The 20,077-nt window shown below is 44.5% G+C and overlaps 1 protein-coding gene across 10 annotated transcripts in view; it reads right to left on the reverse strand.

Annotated features, from left to right (window-relative positions):
- Nucleotides 1-3,573: 3,573 nt before the first annotated feature.
- LOC135528211 (ankyrin repeat and SAM domain-containing protein 1A-like) overlaps nt 3,574-20,077 on the reverse strand; it is a 118,239-nt gene continuing 101,735 nt past the window's right edge. For 3 of the 10 annotated variants that reach the window (XM_064957147.1, XM_064957146.1, XM_064957143.1), the window contains 8 exons: nt 15,701-15,799; nt 15,462-15,608; nt 14,922-15,338; nt 12,989-13,060; nt 12,695-12,781; nt 12,181-12,318; nt 10,498-10,680; nt 5,812-8,326 (listed from right to left, as the gene is read on the reverse strand). In XM_064957147.1, the coding sequence (XP_064813219.1) occupies nt 8,204-8,326; nt 10,498-10,680; nt 12,181-12,318; nt 12,695-12,781; nt 12,989-13,060; nt 14,922-15,338; nt 15,462-15,608; nt 15,701-15,799 (1,266 nt within the window). In that variant the 3' untranslated portion in view covers nt 5,812-8,203. The other 7 variants (XM_064957140.1, XM_064957139.1, XM_064957138.1 and 4 more) reach the window with 4 other exon arrangements.

The following is a 20,077-nucleotide window of genomic DNA, read 5'->3' on the forward strand; positions in this document are numbered from 1 at the left end:
TAACTGAGGGACTACATTTAACTTTGCGTAATACCCTAGATGCAGTCGCACCCCTAAAAACATTTGTCATAAGAAACTAGCTCCCTGGTATACAGAAAATACCCGAGGCCCTGAAAGCAAGCTTCCAGAAAATTGGAACGAAAATGGCACTACACCAAATTAGAAGTCTTCCGATTAGCTTGGAAAGACAGTACCGTGCAGTATCGAAGAGCCCTCACTGCTGCTCGATCATCCTATTTTTCCAACTTAATTGAGGAGAATAACAATCCTAAAAATAAATCCTAAATTTATTTTTGATACTGTCGCAAAGCTAACGAAAAAGCAGCATTCCCCGAGAGGATGGCTTTCACTTCAGCAGTGATAAATTCATGAACTTCTTTGATGAAAAGATCATGATCATTAGAAAGCAAATTACGGACTCCTTTTTAAACCTGCGTATTTCTCCACATCTCAGTTGTCCTGAGTCTGTACAACACTGCCAGGACCTAAGATCAAGGGAGACACTCAAGTGTTTTAATACTTTATCTCTTGACACATTGAAAATAGTCTTGGCCTCTAAACCTTCAAGCTAGATACTGGACCCTATTTCAACTAAGCTTCCTGTGCTTGGCCCTCCTATGTTGAACATAATAAATGGCTCTCTATCCACCGGATGTGTACCAAACTCACTAAAAGTGGCAGTAATAAAGCCTCTCTTGAAAAAGCCAAATCTTGACCAGGAAATATAAAAAACGATCGGCCTATATCAAATCTCCCATTCCTCTCAAAAAAATAGAAAAATCTGTTGCACAGCAACTCACTGCCTTCCTGAAGACAAACAATGTATATGAAACTCTTCAGTCTGGTTTTAGACCCCATCATAGCACTGAGACTGCACTCGTGAAGGGGGTAAATTACATTTTAACGGCGTCAGACCAAGGCTCTGCATCTGTCCTCCTGCTCCTAGACCTTAGTGATGCTTTTGATACCACCATTTTTTGGAGAGATTGGAAACCCAAATTGGTCTACACGGACAAGTTCTGACCTGGTTTAGATCTTATCTGTCAGAAAGATATCAGTTTGTCTCTGTGGATGGTTTGTCCTTTGACAAATCAACTGTAAATTTGTGTTTCTCAAGGTTCCGTTAATCCATGCTTTTGTCACTTCTAGGTTAGACTACTGCAATGCTCTACTTTCCGGCTACCCGGATAAAGCACTAAATAAACTTCAGTTAGTGCTAAATACGGCTGCTAGAATCCTGACTAGAACCAAAAAATTTGATCATATTACTCCAGTGCTAGCCTCCCTACACTGGCTTCCTGTCAAAGCAAGGGCTGATTTCAAGGTTTTACTGCTAACCTACAAAGCATTACATGGGCTTGCTCCTACCTATCTCTCTGATTTGGTCCTGCCGTACATACCTACACGTACGCTACGGTCACAAGACGCAGGCCTCCTAATTGTCCCTAGAATTTCTAAGCAAACAGCTGGAGGCAGGGCTTTCTCCTATAGAGCTCCATTTTTATGGAACGGTCTGCCTACCCATGTCAGAGACGCAAACTCGGTCTCAACCTTTAAGTCTTTACTGAAGACTCATCTCTTCAGTGGGTCATATGATTGAGTGTAGTCTGGCCCAGGAGTGGGAAGGTGAACGGAAAGGCTCTGGAGCAACGAACCACCCTTGCTGTCTCTGCCTGGCCGGTTCCCCTCTTTCCACTGGGATTCTCTGCCTCTAACCCTATTACAGGGGCTGAGTCACTGGCTTACTGGGGCTCTCTCATGCCGTCCCTGGAAGGGGTGCGTCACCTGAGTGGGTTGATTCACTGATGTGGTCATCCTGTCTGGGTTGGCGCCCCCCCCCTGGGTTGTGCCATGGCGGAGACCTTTGCGGGCTATACTCAGCTTTGTCTCAGGATGGTAAGTTGGTGGTTGAAGATATCCCTCTAGTGGTGTGGGGGCTGTGCTTTGGCAAAGTGGGTGGGGTTATATCCTTCCTGTTTGGCCCTGTCCGGGGGTGTCCTCGGATGGGGCCACAGTGTCTCCTGACCCCTCCTGTCTCAGCCTCCAGTATTTATGCTGCAGTAGTTTGTGTCGGGGGGCTGGGGTCAGTTTGTTATATCTGGAGTACTTCTCCTGTCCAATTCGGTGTCCTGTGTGAATCTAAGTGTGCGTTCTCTAATTCTCTCCTTCTCTCGGAGGAGTACCTGAGCCCTAGGACCATGCCCCAGGACTACCTGACATGATGACTCCTTGCTGTCCCCAGTCCACCTGGCCGTGCTGCTGCTCCAGTTTCAACTGTTCTGCCTTATTATTATTCGACCATGCTGGTCATTTATGAACATTTGAACATCTTGGCCATGTTGTTATAATCTCTACCCGGCATAGCCAGAAGAGGACTGGCCACCCCACATAGCCTGGTTCCTCTCTAGGTTTCTTCCTAGGTTTTGGCCTTTCTAGGGAGTTTTCCCTAACCACCGTGCTTCTACACCTGCATTGCTTGCTGTTTGGGGTTTTAGGCTGGGTTTCTGTACAGCACTTTGAGATATCAGCTGATGTACGAAGGGCTATATAAATAAATTTGATTTGGACCACTATAGTTTTCACTATATATTTTCCATCTTGACGATGTCATTTGGAAACAATGTTAACTTTCACTGCTATGCAGACGATACACAGCTGTACATTTTGATGAAACATGGCAAAGCCCCAAAATTGCCCTCCCTGGAAGCCTGTGTTTCAGACATAAGGAAGTGGATGGCGGCAAATGCTTTACTCAAACAAAACAGAGATGCTAGTTCTAGGTCCCAAGAAACAAAGAGGTCTTCTGTTGGCTCAGACAATTAATCTTGATGGTTGTACAGTCATCTCAAATAAAACTGAAGGAACTTGGCTTTACTCTGGACCTTGATCTCTCTTTTGACCTAGCCACCGTGCTTCTACATCTGCATTGCTTTCTGTTTGGGGTGTACAGCACTTTGTGACATCGGCTGATGTAAAAAAAGGCTTAATAAATATATTTGATTGCTTTGTCTCGAAAAACACCGGCACGCTCGTTTTGCATCCCAGTGCGCCGGATAGGTGGAGATTTCACTTAAGAACCAATAGATGGTCTAAAATGTGCAAGCTCTGCCCACTCAGGGCGATGCAAAACTAACGCCCACCCTTCATCACAGTCACTGGTTTGCCTTTCCCCTTCACATACAAGCTCTTACACGTTTGACACCCGACAAGCATGTGACATTTCAGCTTTTACACAGTTGAAGTATAAAGCAATAAAACAAAACATTTCTATAGAAATGTAGTTAGAGATGTTATTGACTATCCAGGTCTTCAGTAAACATTAACCACTGAAGTCTAATGGTACTTTCACTTTGGTAACGGTCTGAATATCAAATTGAATGTGTCAGTAGATGCAACACCAAGCCTCTCAGGTAACCGCGCATGCTAAGACGTGATCATGTTGGTTCATCATACTATCATCATTACCTTTTCTCTAAATGTGTGTGTAGTCACAACAAGACAATCAGAGCCTACAGTACGAAATTCTTCATGGCTGAATGATTGTCAAGTACATAGAAAAAAAGACCAGAGGAATCTGGTTAATAATTTCTTCATTTATTAGTTGTACAATTATGAAAAATAATAACCATAAAAAAGGACTGGAAGCCCAAAGGTCATTTACAATCTTTTTTCTTTGTTTCTGTAGTGATGTCCCTCCGAGTTCTTTCTCTCGGCCCGTTTTCAATCGTTGGGTATTGTTGGAATCAGGGGTGAAATTTTGAACATTGTTATACTCAGAAGTATAGGAACATTAGGTACTAAAGAGACATGAGGGGTGCCATAATGAAGCTTGGGAGGGGCTGAGTGCAGGGAACACGATTGCATGTGGCAGTACTGATAAGGGGAGAAACCGTTGAAGGCTCATGTCACTTTGCTCCCTGATTAGCAAGAATAATGCAATGTTTCGAGATAAGGAGACTCCACCCAAGGTTGGGTATGAATACTACCACTGGGGAAGCTATGTCTGTGTCTGAATTACAGCGGTAACAACCCTTTGGGAAGAATTCAACTTGGTTAAGCTTCTCTAGTGTCCGTGAGTTATTTACTCAAAATTAGAACCTAACAGTATCATGATATGTTGAACTTAATAAGACAGTCCTTTTTTTACAGATGTGGCAAAACAATTACATACGTACATACATATACATAGATATCTATAAAAACAAAATCATTCAAGTATCAAAATACAGACTGCTAGAGATTAATTTACAATCCAATATCATTGTTATCATCATCATAGTCTTCATTAATATCATCAGAATAGTCCCATTGTACTACCCATGATCCTTATGTGCAAACGCGGAGACAGGACCAGGTTGATAGCTGCAGGTGCTCACATCAACCAGCTAAAGACAGCTGTATCATATAGAGTGAGTACCATATAGCTAGTCTATGTACCCACAGAGGCGCAACACTCCAGCTGAACACAGAGTACCCAAAACAGAAAACAGTCAACGTACCAGGAGAGATACCATATGGGGAGAAAACACTGTGTACCATATTGTACCTAAAATCTTACAGGACTGGTTTTCTGGGTTGACTAGTTTAAAATAAATCAAATAGATTCAGGGGGGATAAAAGGCCATCACAGTACCTCCTAACAGGTCCTATAGTTTCCAGTAACTGAACAGTTTAAACATACAAAAGACACCCCCTGTTTTAAAAGTTGCTGTAGTGTCAGTTGAACAGCCCTCCAAACTTCATCCATGTCAGATTATTCCTCCTGTACACTATTACATTAACTATCACAGTTCTGTATGTTATGAATGAGAAAATGAAGATAAAGCGATGCTTTGATGTAACTGACTCGGTGCTTGAATGGATGGACATGAGAAAGCCTGTGAGTGTACTGCTGAATCTCACATTGTAATTATTCTACCCAATCGTACCCTAGTGAGCATAGCATACCGAGGACAACTTTAATGCATTCCTTTATCTAAATCTGTCTCCCATTTCCCAGTGAGATATCCAGGTAGATCTCTACTTCTTTTCTCAAAAATATATTTTTATGTTGATTACCACTGTCTGTACCTTAATAAAATTCCCTGTCAGAGTAAACATTAGCTTAGCGTAGCCCTCAGCGAAGACACATACACGTGTATGGGAAAGGCCCCTCTGAGGGATCGATCTAGAGAAGCATCCATCTTCAACTCTCATGGAATGGATACACAAGTCACAAAATGTCAGGGAAAAACAACAACTGGGAACAAGACACTCTCGAACCCCTGTAGATAAAGTACACTGTCTGAACAGCATTCACTGGCCTGTCAAGGATAAACATGTTTACATTTGTAAAAAAATAAAAACAGAAAAGGAGGGATGTTGAGTGCTTCACATTGAAAGAGATGCCTACCAAACAAACACCCACCTTTCAGTCTCTGGATAACTGACCAAGCTTTGACACGTTGAGTCCATTTCCCCGTGTAAGTAAGTGGATGCACTGAGGATGTTGGTTGTTTGGGCCTACTGCTTGGGGGCTGACTTCCTGTCTGTGTGATACAGAACTACAGCGCTGACCCCTGGAGCTGAACACCTCAGTGGAGGTGAGAAGGAGTGGCGCATGAGGAGAGGTCCAGGGGTGTCAGAGAGGAGGTAGGGCCCTCCTGGTGTATGTAAGCATGTCTCCAGTGGTACTGGTAGGAAGGGTGCATGGAAAGTGGCCTTTCTCCTGGTTCCAAAAATGCATCCTGCCACACAACACAACCCCATAGGTATGGGTCACCCCTGACCTCTCACTCTGGCTGGGTGTCCGGTCATGGTAGTCAGCTACATGGAAGGGAGACACACACCAACACAGCACTGGGGTTAAAATAATGTAAAAACATAACTGAGCCAACTGAAAACAAAATGGCGTAGATATCAAGATAACAGATTTTTCTAGATAATGATTCAATTCCGCTTCCATGTTAGCACTGAATATCGATTGAGGCAGGGTGAATAGTAAAACAAACAGACAGTCATCAATGACAACATGATGAACATAAATGAGAAACTGTATGAGTAGTGAAGAAAAAGAAGGAAAATTAAAGGGAAAAAAGGAAAGTCTCCTATTTCACGGTTTACTTTCAACGGACATTGGGTTGATTGCATCTTGGCACTATTTGGAATATGGCGATGAGTTAGAAATATAGATCGATGCAAAGAGTGATACGATTTCAAATGAGAACACTGAATGCACCATGCCTAAAGTATAGCAACATTATGTAATGCTGTACCTTTAATCTGTATACATCAGCCTCTGTTTAACCACAGTGGATGGACTAGATACCATCTAAACAGAATATGTGCCTTGACAAGGTTATGCCTTCATCTTTCAGTCCATTAAGACATGCTTGGATTAGGAAAGATGGATGGTACAGCAGTTTATTCTTTTGACGCATTTCACCTAACCACTCCTCTCCAGTGAGAGATTTGATGAGCTCTCCTCCTCATTAAGGTTAATATAACCGATCAGCCCTATATTGACGGATCTACCGGCTAGGCTGGGTAATTAGACTGAAACCGTCACCCAAGTCTATTACTGGTGGCTAGAGCAGAATTCATGCATTTTGGCTCATACTCTATTGAATAAACAGTCCATTTAAGTTCTCCTCATATCATCTTTGATGCACATATTTCCCCAGCATCCAAGCATTCACCAAGTTTTCAAGACACTCCAAATAAGGATTGCACTAGATATCAAATTCTCAGTCAAAGAGCAAGGCATGCTCAGATTGATTTCCCACACTGCTGTCTATAACAGTGAGGACATCTATGTAGGACACCATGATATGTTTGAACCTCTGTGTCCTATCTATCCCCCATCAATGTTAACTCCAATAGCTACCAGTAGAGATCTCCTATCACAGTGCTGGACCCTAGCCTACTTTGGCAGCATGACACAAGAGTGACAGTTTCCCAGACTCAGATTAACTATGGGAAACCGACACAAAGAGCAATAATAAATCAGACAGGATACGCATCAATATGCCCTTCCCTCTGTTAACCTAAATGGGCCAATTCTAGGGGGGGGGGTTAGGGTTTAGTCCAGAGTTGTCTTCCATCCCCTTGCAGAGAAACAGATGAATCTTCTGGAAACAATGTTCATCCAGGTACGTGATCCTTCGCTGTAGAGAATCGGATATTTGTTTCTGAGCACTGGAGTCAGGAGTTTAAAGTTCAGGAAACAAGGAAGGGGAAAGTTCTTCAAGAGCGCCTCACAGTGGCCGTCGCCTGGTAGAGCAGTAAAAGCACCCAGAGGAGAAAGGAAAAAAGGAAGGAGGGATAGATGGATAAAAAAATTAAGGATTGTCCTAAGAGAATTTGGGGGAGGGAAAGAGGAATGGTGAGGAGTGGGGAGGTAGAATGGAGATGGTAGCCACTGAACAAACTTAATCAGTGACTGGATTTGTGGATTACATTAGCTGTCCTTCACACTTCATAGCTTGGGGTACTGAATAACAGCACCATACAGTAGAACAGTTTAAGCAGAACTAACAGTGTCAATGTGAGGGAAGTGGAAGGACAAGGTAGAGTATCATGCTTCACAGAGGCAAGGGGAACCAAATGCCTAGGAATATTTAATTTTAACTTTACCTTTATTTAACTAGGCAAGTCAGTTAAGAACAAATTCTTATTTTCAATGACGGCCTAGGAACAGTGGGCTAACTGCCTGTTCAAGGGCAGAACGACAGATTTGTCAGCTCCGGGGTCCGAACTTGCAACCTTCCGGTTACTAGTCCAATGCTCTAACCACTAGGCTACTCTGCCGCCCCACATACTGTACGATGATCACAGAGCAATGATTCAGGGCCCAGAGGAGTCAGCAGTTTAACACAGTGAAAAGGAGCAGTGATCAGGGTGTTAGTCCAGGAGGTTGTTCAGTTAGACCCCACTAACAGATTTGTGGTCAGGGGAAGAGGCAGTGGCGAGGCAAGGACAGAAGAGGCAGGTCTCATAATGGTAGACTGAATAACAGACAGGGGGAGGAGAGAAGTTGAGTCTTTCAGCAGACAGAGGAGAGGTGGAGACAGAGGAGGGCAGGAGGGTTCTGGCCCTCCTGAGAAAGAGGCAGAGTCACAGTGAAAGGCACACAGATGGAGGAGGAGGAATAGGAAAGGTACAGTAAGTCAGAAGGTCAAGCCCAGGGTCAAAGGGCAGAGGGCGGGAGATGTGTCGGGTCCACTCAGAATATGGTGGTCTCGTACTTAGTGCTGATGGTCCTCTTGGAGTCTTTGGGGACAGGGTCCACCAGCCACGTGGTGCTGCCCTGGGACTGGGAGTCCACTTCCAGCTCCAACGGGTCCACCTGGTGGGGTAGGGGACACAGAGGGGGCTCAGATACAGGATTTGACACTTCTTAGAGTGAGAGTCAACAGACAAATAAATGCAATTAGTGTGCTGAATTACATGTTAGTCATTCTAAGATCACGGTGTGGTGAAATCCTGCACGGAGCCTGATTGGCGCCCAAACAAAATCTATTTTACTCCTCTCTAACAATACCGCTACAACAGTGTATTGTGCCTGAACATGTTGTGCAAACAGAGAGATCATGACAGGAACTGATGACTCATTGAAGCACAGTAAAATGTACTAAGTGTGAGTAAGAAAACCTTAACAGAGGAACTAGTGAGGACCAAGATATACCACATCACATCAGCAAATCAAGTGTGATTCCCAACCTGGAATGTTCATACCACTAGGGGGCTCCCAAGGGCTTTACAACTATCAAGGGGTCCAGTAAAGAACAACACAGTAACCAACAGAGGGTTGATGGTGTCTCAACATGATGTCATCTTTTTGAAAGAAAAAAAGTCGTGTGACTCCAGGTTGAGAACCCCATTGAGACAAAAACGGAGAAGAAATGAGGCGTGAAGAGGAGAGACAAAGGAGTAATGTGGATGGATTAAAGGGGAGGAGAGAAATGTGAGTTTTTGGTAAAGGATTGGTAATAGGGGGATTGATCAAGCCAAGGCAGTAACACATACAATTATGTAGAAAGGGTGAATGATCAAAGGATGAGGAACGGGAGAAAGGAGGATGAAGAGAGAGGGAGAGAGCAGCACCTGGGCAACAGGGCTGGCAGAGTGGTGCAGTGGGAGGAAGGAGGGACGGTGGGTGGTGCAGGTGAGACAGTAACAGCAGGAGCGACTGTCCAGCAGGAGAGGAGAGTCCTGGAAGAGACAGACAGGGCAGACAGGAAGAGAGCGAGAGACAGACATTAACACAGGGGAAGTGAAAGGACAAAGAGGGAGAAGAAATACGGGCTGTCCAGGGATGGTGGAACAACAGAATGGGGAGGACTGAAACAGAACAGGAAGAAGGGACAGATTCTCACAACACCCTGCTTCGTCCAGTAACTGGAGGACATGAGATTTCAGGTGTGTGTACCGATGGGAGGGATGGGACTGGTACCTGTCATTTGATACCTCCCGCAGAGAAAGGCATTACATAATGAAACCCCTCTGCTAATAGCGTCAGTATATAGCTATTAATCCCAAAGCACAGCTATGATGAAGGTGTGGTAGCTTGTTTTTAGGGGTGTTCGTCATTGTGTTGTTTTCATGCTATGTCAAAATAACACAATTTTCCTAAGGTGAAGGATTGTGTATGAACACACCTTCTGTTTGTTATACATAATAAATAGTCCAAGCAGCCCTGTGATCATCACAGTGGCACAGGAGGCTGGTGAGAGCAGGACAGCTCATAATAGTGGCTGGGATGGAGTGAATGGTACAGGTAACTGCCAAAATAAAGAAACACTTGAGTAAATTATAGATACAAAGTATAATGAAAGCAGGTGCTTCCACACAGGTGTGGTTCCTGAGTTAATTAAGCAATTTAAACATCCTATCATGCTTAGGGTCATGTATAAAAATGCCCAGTTGCCCATTATTTTGCCTACCATGGCTAGAAGAAGAGATCTCAGTGACTTTGAAAGAGGGGTCTCGAAGGAGCATAAGGGGTTTAAAGTGTGGTGCATGTCTCAGTCACCAGATCAACCCAATTGAACCACTTATGGGAGATTCTGGAGAGGAGCCTGAGACAATACACCAAATGATGGAATTTCTCATGGAAGAAATTGTGTGTAATCAATCCCTTGTAGAACCTTGAAGAATCTATGCCGAGGTGTATTGAAGCTGTTCTGGCTCGTGGTGCCCGACATCCTATTAAGACACTTTATGTTGGTGTTCCCTTTATTTTGGCAGTTACCTGTATCAAATGAATGGAACCCATGTGTATGATACCATTCAATTTATTCCGTTCCAGCAATTACAATGAGCCCGTCCTCCCCAATTAAGGCACCACCAGCCGCATGTGTTCAGTGGCAATCCATTCCTTAATGTTTTAATGCTACTGCCAGATTTTCACAATGTATTCACAATGATGTAAGGAGCTGCAGCATTTTGATAAATCACTTGTTTGTTTCCTGTCCAAATCAGAAGAGAATTGTCTGTGTGCGCATGTGACAAACTCACCCCTGATTTCCTTACGCCACCCCGTGGTTTGGGAACGGGCCGGCTGGATTTGGTCTCGATGACCTCTGCCCCGGGTTCTGCTGGGATGCCCTGGTGCTGTTTGGTCCTCTGGGCCTGGAGAGCTAACTGATAGGCCACCTCAAATGCCTGTCCCAGCGTCAGGATGATTTCATAGGTCAGGTTCTACCAGAGGGGGAGGAGACAGAACATAGAATTCCACTCAGTATTCTACACAGACAGACAGACAGAGACAGAGAGACAGACAGAGAGACAGACAGAGAGACAGACAGAGAGACAGACAGAGAGACAGACAGAGAGACAGACAGAGAGACAGACAGAGAGACAGACAGAGAGACAGACAGACAGACAGATAGACAGACAGAGCTCCTGAATATGAAAGCTGTTGCATCAATCAGATTGAAGTGGAGAAGTGGAGAAGTGAAGAGTAACTTCCAGGAGAGTCAGACAACGGAATCTATGACTTAATTTGTTATGTTTATTTGCCTGCATCACTTTGTAAAAAGACCAAACTCAATGGCAGGCAGAGCTGTCAGGTAGAGAGGAAGTGTAGCGAGACAGCAAGCTGTTCCCTCTCTGTCCCCTGGCTGCAAACACCTGCTACTGCAAACCAACTGGGACTGGAGCTGCATCACATTAAATCAAAGACTCTAATTAGTGGCTAGGACCAGGTGAAGGTGAACACACACTCAGGACCAGAGACGGAGACCAAAACATTGGGGGGGGGGGGTGTCTGTGTGTGTGTTTATTTGTATACCCCAAAAGTCCTTGATTTGTTTTCCAAAGAGAAATATTTGAATGGCTTCCTCTGACACATACAGCACCACTGGGCAGCTCACTCAGACATAATTAAACACCAAACCCATCTTGTAAAGTTAAGTGACAAAACAACTCCACCCTAAGAAAAACAGAAACACCGCTTGTGGTGAAATGTATTTCTGTTTATATCCTTTGATCTGATCTGGGATCTGTACTACTGTGTGGGCTGGTGAAAAATGAGCCTGTGGAGTCCAGTAACAGCCTGGTCATTACTGTTTAAAAGCTCTGATCACATCTCTGGGTTATTATACTCCCCCACCTCAGATAGTTATCAGCAGACATGTCAGAAAGGTGGAACTAGCCATAAACAAACACCCATTGACTTGAATTGGGGATGGTCATTCTATGAATTGTATTTCTATGCGACCAGACTCTAGTAGTCAGTCAGTGGCTTTTGATGATCCCTGCGGTATTATATTTGAGAAGCCGTAGCGTTTAGTCAGTTATCAGGAGAAATGGTGTGGTGAAGAATGAAGGCCATCAGCGTTGCCAAAGTGAGAAACCTCACAGTGACGTAAGCGGGTCGAGAAAGTAAAGATAACAGTGATGCAGTGCTGCTGCCAGTCAGTCACATCTCCTCTGAGGATTGAAGACGATGGCTGGGAAGTAACTCATATGAGGACCAAGGAGAGGATATCAGAGAGAAACTATGCTCTGTGGACCGGACAGGGGAACAGTGTCTCTGCATGGAATTGTCACACCGCAGGGCAATATTTCAGAAGTAGAGCTCTTACGAGCAGTCTGAAGTTGGATGTATTCTGCAACTAATCCAATAGCATAGTATACAACGAAGCCACGGCAGGCTAGAGTAGATGAGTGGGCTGATGTGTAAGCAGGTATTCTCACCACGTCCACTGTGCTGAACACATGGCAGTAGTGGTGGTTGGTCTGCAGGTCCTTGGTGATGTAGGCAAACGTGCACAGATCCTCTGGGTCCTGGGCCGCGCACGAGATGTTCCGGATTTCATGTTCTGCAATGATGTTCTGTATTTGGAGGAGGAGCCAAGATTAATGTGGAGTCACAGCGGCAATAACACCAACCACTTTCACATCTCCATCATGGAACAAAATGGTTAATATGACCAATATGAACTAAAAGTTCAACCCCTCGACCTACTGCCCTATTAAAGGACTATCTGTCATGTCTATGACTCACTTAATAGACAGGGGTGAAATTTAGTAGGAGGGAGAGGGTTGGGCTGGATCAATGTGACAGGTGTGGTGTGATACTGGGCTGCTTCCACTGGTGTCTAGCCTCCATGGCTGGGGTGTGTGTATGAGAGAGACTAATCTGTCTAGTTGTCAGATATCGCTGTATGGATCAGGCCTAAGGTGAAATGGGGGCACCCCGCCAACCAACCTTATTGTCCGCATCAATGAACTTCACCCCTTTATAGGTGATGGAGAGGACGATAGTGGGGACCTTCTTCATCTGCTCTGTTGACCTCTGAGCGACAGAGATGTATAGCATGAAAAGGAGAACATTAGCTTGGGTTCCTGTAATCAGGAAAGCACAGGTCCCAATGAAGAGCAACAGCTGGTCAATGAATCAAAGTTAAGACAATACAAGTTGCAACAAAGGGGAGAAAAATCAACAGATATAAGCTGAAATGTTAGATAACAGTTTCTCTGGAGAAACCGAGGCTAGACCTACCCTCATTTTGGCACAGGCATCCTGGGTGGACTCCGTCCCCCGTAGCTCCTTGATGAGCATAGATCCCAGGTACTGGAGAGGGGAGAGGGGAGAGCAGGACATTAATATAGTAGTACAGAGAGTGGGAGACCATCTGTATTAAAGAAAGCCCTTCGTGAGTTACAACAGGAAGAGAGCCCTTAGTGAGTTACAACAGAAAGAAAGCCCTTAGTGAGTTACAACACAAAGAAAGCTCTTAGTGAGTTACAAGACAAAGAAAGCCCTTAGTGAGTTACAACACAAAGAAAGCCCTTAGTGAGTTACAACACAAAGAAAGCTCTTAGTGAGTTACAACACAAAGAAAGCTCTTAGTGAGTTACAACACAAAGAAAGCCCTTAGTGAGTTACAACACAAATAAAGCCCTTAGTGAGTTACAACACAAAGAAAGCCCTTAGTGAGTTACAACACAAAGAAAGCTCTTAGTGAGTTACAACACAAAGAAAGCCCTTAGTGAGTTACAACACAAATAAAGCCCTTAGTGAGTTACAACACAAAGAAAGCCCTTAGTGAGTTACAACACAAAGAAAGCCCCTTACAACACAAAGAAAGCCCTTAGTGAGTTACAACACAAAGAAAGCCCTTAGTGAGTTACAACACGAAGAAAGCCCTAAGTGAGTTACAACACAAAGAAAGCCCTTAGTGAGTTACAACACAAAGAAAGCCCTTAGTGAGTTACAACACAAAGAAAGCCCTTAGTGAGTTACAACACAAAGAAGGCCCTTAGTGAGTTACAACACAAAGAAAGCCCTTAGTGAGTTACAACACAAAGAAAGCCCTTAGTGAGTTACAACACAAAGAAAGCCCTTAGTGAGTTACAACACAAAGAAAGCCCTTAGTGAGTTACAACACAAAGAAAGCCCTTAGTGAGTTACAACACAAAGAAAGCCCTTAGTGAGTTACAACACAAAGAAAGCCCTTAGTGAGTTACAACACAAAGAAAGCCCTTAGTGAGTTACAACACAAAGAAAGCCCTTAGTGAGTTACAACACAAAGAAAGCCCTTAGTGAGTTACAACACAAAGAAAGCCCTTAGTGAGTTACAACACAAAGAAAGCTCTTAGTGAGTTACAACACAAAGAAAGCCCTTAGTGAGTTACAACACAAAGAAAGCCCCTTACAACACAAAGAAAGCCCTTAGTGAGTTACAACACAAAGAAAGCCCTTAGTGAGTTACAACACGAAGAAAGCCCTAAGTGAGTTACAACACAAAGAAAGCCCTTAGTGAGTTACAACACAAAGAAAGCCCTTAGTGAGTTACAACACAAAGAAAGCCCTTAGTGAGTTACAACACAAAGAAAGCCCTTAGTGAGTTACAACACAAAGAAAGCCCTTAGTGAGTTACAACACAAAGAAAGCCCTTAGTGAGTTACAACACAAAGAAAGCCCTTAGTGAGTTACAACACAAAGAAAGCCCTTAGTGAGTTACAACACAAAGAAAGCCCTTAGTGAGTTACAACACAAAGAAAGCTCTTAGTGAGTTACAACACAAAGAAAGCCCTTAGTGAGTTACAACACAAAGAAAGCCCTTAGTGAGTTACAACACAAAGAAAGCCCTTAGTGAGTTACAACACAAAGAAAGCCCTTAGTGAGTTACAACACAAAGAAAGCCCTTAGTGAGTTACAACACAAAGAAAGCCCTTAGTGAGTTACAACACAAAGAAAGCCCTTAGTGAGTTACAACACAAAGAAAGCCCTTAGTGAGTTACAACACAAAGAAAGCCCTTAGTGAGTTACAACACAAAGAAAGCCCTTAGTGAGTTACAACACAAAGAAAGCCCTTAGTGAGTTACAACACAAAGAAAGCCCTTAGTGAGTTACAACACAAAGAAAGCCCTTAGTGAGTTACAACACAAAGAAAGCCCTTAGTGAGTTACAACAGGAAGAGAGCCCTTACATTGGCTTCATATCCACAGGATTCAAAGATGAGCTTCTCGGGCTGGTGGTGCCAGTTCTGTACAGGGTTGTAGGGTGCTGCCATGCTGGGGGGTCGCAGGGTCAGACGAGGCTCATGATGCCGCTCCTCATACCTCTCATGTGATCGGTGTCGTTCACTGTGGGAACGGTGGGGGGCCACATCGTATTCGGGGTTGGGCCCCTTCCTCCCCCCAGGCTCCCCCAGGGGCAGGATGGGGTCCATGGAGCGGCCCGTATAGGAGTCCATGTGACTGATGGGAGAGGAGGTCTGGGATACCAGGTCCTGACACCTGATCTGGGACAGGCGGGGGGGCTTGACAGGAGGTTCCTCATAAGGCTGCTCTGCCAGCGAGGCGATGATCCGTTTCCTGTGTCCCAGCAGGGAGATCTTCAGCACCTGGAGAGACACAAGTAAACACAACCATAGAGCATGTTGCCATTTGGCACATATTAACTATTACATTCAATGGCTACATCGAAATGTTCTCGCTCAAACTACATTTCAGAGAGGCACACTCACGTTGACAATCTCCAGTTCCCACAGGTTCTTGACACAGTCGAGGCTACGGTATCCGCTGGACAGGAAGCTGTGTTGGTACTCCTGCAGGCCCAGGAGGTCCAGCCAGGAGGACAGAGAGTTGCTGCCATCACAGCCCAGGGCCTTCACCTGCAGGGGGAGGCTCACAGTCACACAATGACCCCACACAGTCAGGACCAATCACACTAACTAGTAGAGCTATAAGGGGGCCATGGGGGAACCTTAGGAAGGGATCGAGCAGCATGCAGGATCTTCCTCCGATGTCCTGGGTCTGTGATGCCTATCTCCCTCAGGTCCTGCTCCTCCATCACATTACTACCCTGTAACAGAGAGAGAGGAAGTTCAGGTTAGAATGACATACATCACAATGATCCTACTGACATGGACTCAATGTCGCCATAACGGCAGGCTTAGCTGCAGACAAGGAATTTGATAACACAATGATTAATTCAATGGAGGTAGTGGTTTCTCCATATAATCAATGGAAATCTAACGCATCATTTTAGTGTTGGAGGGCTTTTAGGTTAAATCTAACACAATAAAACAGACAAAGACCCAACATATGGGTTGTTATTGATCTACCTGCCCAGAAGCTGTCATTGAGGAAAGAAGGGGTCAATTCCTCTGGGGTGTCAAGAACTTTGACCCTCCTCTCCCATAGAGTTCACATACTGTACAGTAATAAACGTCAATACATTAAATTAAATGTAATTTAAGTGTATGGGGGAGGGAGGGAGGGAGACAGGCATTAGAAAGGGGTGAGGGGGGGCCAATACCATCTACAGTCCCACACAATACCATCTCCAAGGCTGGCACAGCCAGGCAGGAGCAACGGATCGCTAATCAATGGATCAATCAGGGAATGGCAGGACAGTAGGGTGAAGGGGACTGAAAGAAGCCTCCCTCCACCGAGTGCCATTGATCGGGGTCACTCGATGGGCCCATCATCCATTGTTCTGAAGAGGAATCATTTGCCATTACTCAAACAACCAATTAGCTAGGTGAGGTACTGTACGCACTGTGCATTAAGTTGCTCAAAATCTGCTACTGTACGAGCATCAACTTGGGAGGTGACACACACTTAGGATCATCTGCAGTGTTGTGTATGAGCCCTGTGTTAATCCCACCATGAGAGCAGAGTCAGGGGGATGAAAAGATGGAGGGATGGAGAGGGGAGGGAAATTGGGAGATGGATAGGAGGGAGGGGTCATCAGTGTGTGTGCCTATGGCACAGTGGAATCTACACGGGGTGAAATGAGTCATTAAGACAAAAGGCTGCTGAGTGGACTGCTGTTCCCTGTGGCTCAGCCATGGCAGGGAGGCAGGCACCTAGGGAGTGACTGTGTGCATATAACTGTGTGCGTGTGCACTTTCTTTTGGCTCTACTGTATTACCCTGAGCGTGTGTGAAGATCATGACTCAGGTATTATCCACTCTGTTAGGATTATGTATGTGTTAATGGGAGATGGGCAAATGGGAAAACAAGGGGAAAACAAGGAGAGAGAGGGAGAGAGAAAAGATGGAGGGAGAAAGAGAGAAGGAGAAAAGATAGGGAGGGAAAGAGTGAGGGAGAGAATGAAAGAGAGAGGGAGAGAAAGAGAGAGAAGAGCCATAAGGGAGAGGCCATCAAATTATTATTATTTTTTTTTATATCAGGGACAGAGAAAAATGTTTCCTTTATTCATCTAATAACTCATAGTGGAATGACAGCTCAGAGCACACCTACACTCAGACCTGAACTGATCAATTCATTAATCTCTCTCCAGCTGATGATGAAGTGGAATGAAGCGAGAGCAGAGCTGCCCACACCATCTAGATGTGGAGTGTTGAGAGTACACCGCTGATGATGAAGTGGAATGAAGCGAGAGCAGAGCTGCCCACACCATCTAGATGTGGAGTGTTTAGAGTACACCGATGATGCTGTGTTCGGAATGCTAAAGGAGGAGCAGCTACCGCTCACATCAGCACCAGGATTCAATAACGTTACACAGGTGCAGTAAACCAAAGACCTCTATGGGACACGTACTGCCACAGATTGGTATACTGCTAATGCTGGGCCAGGGAGTCAGTGAGTGGCAAAATGCTCCAAGCCAATGGTAAATAATGCATGTTATTCAACTGAGTGATAGCATAATGTTATTCTCAATAGATGGGTTGGTTGTTTAGCAACAAAACCGACGGGTGCACAAGTATGGGGCAAAAGAGACAGGGTTGCATTGATTGTTGACAATATGTAAACTATATTTAGTCTCCGATATTTACTGAAAACAAATACATTTGCACAATGAGCACTTGTTGTTTCTCAAATACATTGTTACAGACGGCTCTAAAGAACCTACACTGGACTTGGTGCAAACTGGAAAATGCATATCCTGGTTCCGCATTTATTGTAGCTGGTGACTTTAATAAAGGAAATCTGAAGAAAACACTAGCGAAGTTTTAACACATCGCCTGCGTCACTCGCACTTCAAAAACTCTACCATTGCTACTCTCCGTTCCAGGATGGTTACAAGGCCCCTCCCTGCCCTCCCTTCTTTTGGCAAATCAGATCACACCTCCATCCTGCTCCTTCCTTCCTATAGGCAGAAACCAAAACAGGAAATACCCGTGGTAAGGACTATTCAATGCTGGTGTGACCAATCGGACATTGTGTGTTTGCAGTGTTATTGTCAGTCACTGATGGGGTCAGAGGCTGCCATACATGTCGATACAGAGCTGATTTCTAGGACTAACACAGTAACACACAATCCCTCATCCCTGGCTGACTGCATTTCTCTGATCCTGACACACATACTGTACTAAAACCGCTCTGACAACTCCCCACATCTACCCCAGTTACCACGGAGACTAGAGGAGTGCCCTTGCCTCAATGACAAAGGAACCTTGAAGGGGATTATCCAATTCCTAATAAAAGGCAATTAAGTGGATGGAAATTCTCCAACTGCCTGATATGAGACAAAATCCAAAATTCACCTCCACCTCCCCCTGTATAAGGCTTATTCTAATCCCTTCATCCATGGCCTCAAACTGCAGGAGAACTTGTGATCAAGAGTCTCAGACTCAAATGGCTAGGAACTCTACGGAGTAATCTCGTTAAAGCCCTTTGACTAATGTTTTCTCTTTGCAGGTCATAGTAAGAATACGTTACTGTCTGCAGCATAGGGGACTGAACCATTAACTGCATGTGTATGTTGTGGTGTGCCTGTATGGTATGCATAGTATGTGCAATTGTTACGTTCCCCAGTTTATGTGTTGTAGTTTGTATGTTTGCATGTGTTTATTTCAGGAAATGGCTTAATGAAATCCCTCAAGCAGCTGATTGGTCGAATCCATGGCTAATTGGAGAGCTGAACCCGCCCCCTCCTCAAGACAGCTGTCTCCAATTACCCATTCAATCTGAAGCTATATAAAAGCCAGTGTTCTGTTCAGGAGGGAGAGAGATTTGCTGGGAGGTCATTGTAGAGAGATTTGCTGGGAGGTCATTGTAGAGAGATTTGCTGGGAGGTCATTGTAGAGAGATTTGCTGGGAGGTCATTGTAGAGAGATTTGCTGGGAGGTCATTAGAGATTTTTGCTGGGAGGTCATTGCAGAGATTTTGCTAGAGAGATTTTGCTAGAGAGATTTTTGCTGGGAGGTCATTGCAGAGATTTTGCTAGAGATTTTTTCTGGGCTGAGAGTTGGTATGTTTTGTGAGTTTGTTGCTCAGATAGAGCTTATTTGATGTCCTTTGTTTCTTAGTTTGTTTGTGAAATTGTTTAATATTCTGTTTAATTTGTTCCCAGGGGGGAAGGGGAAGGCACCAAGGGAGTGCTTAGGCAAGAGGCCCGCGGGCATACATATACCCGTAGCATATTCGCTGTCTAGGCACACTAGGTAAGACCTGGGCGGACCACCCCCTGTATTTTGGTTAGGGCACCAGGTGGTGCTAAATTAGGTAAGTAGTGGGTAGGCAGGTAAGATAGGAGAGGGGGGGCTTTGAGATTTACTTTCTTTGCTTTGGTTCTGTCCAGCCCCTTTTCCCCATATTACCGTGTGAAGGAATAAAGTCCTGGTAAACGGTACCACATTCTGCCCGTTGTCATTCTTTCTTGCACCTACAGTCCATACCTTTTTCACTTCACGGAGAGTTTAGTTGTAGCAGGGTGTTGCGTTCCCTCTTCATAGAGGCGTTCGTAACAGCAATGTACAGTATGTTTAATGCACAGTAAAGTAGCATGTGAGTGTTTGTAAATCAGTAACCTGTACATCAAATGAGCGACACAAAATGATCGAAACTGATTGATTCATCTCAGGGAATGCAACACATTTTAGAACAAGTGCCAAGGGTCAGTAAAGGGAAGCTAGACAGCCCTTTCTGCTATTGATAAGCTTCAGTGAATGGGGAAATTAGAATGCCAGAGGAATCTAAAATGGTGATAAAGGACAACTTAGATTACACCACCAGTGAACAGAACTCAATTCAACAATTGAAAAGTCCTTATAAAACTCCTGAAGAATTACCTCGCTTTTTAACCATACAGAGACTTGAAGGACCAGCTGTACAGGAACCTACATTATTCTACCCCAATTACACCATGCCTTGTTCAAAAACAGTCCTT

The sequence above is a fragment of the Oncorhynchus masou genome, chromosome 33 (assembly GCF_036934945.1).
Source record: "Oncorhynchus masou masou isolate Uvic2021 chromosome 33, UVic_Omas_1.1, whole genome shotgun sequence".
Taxonomy (NCBI): Eukaryota; Metazoa; Chordata; class Actinopteri; order Salmoniformes; family Salmonidae; genus Oncorhynchus; species Oncorhynchus masou.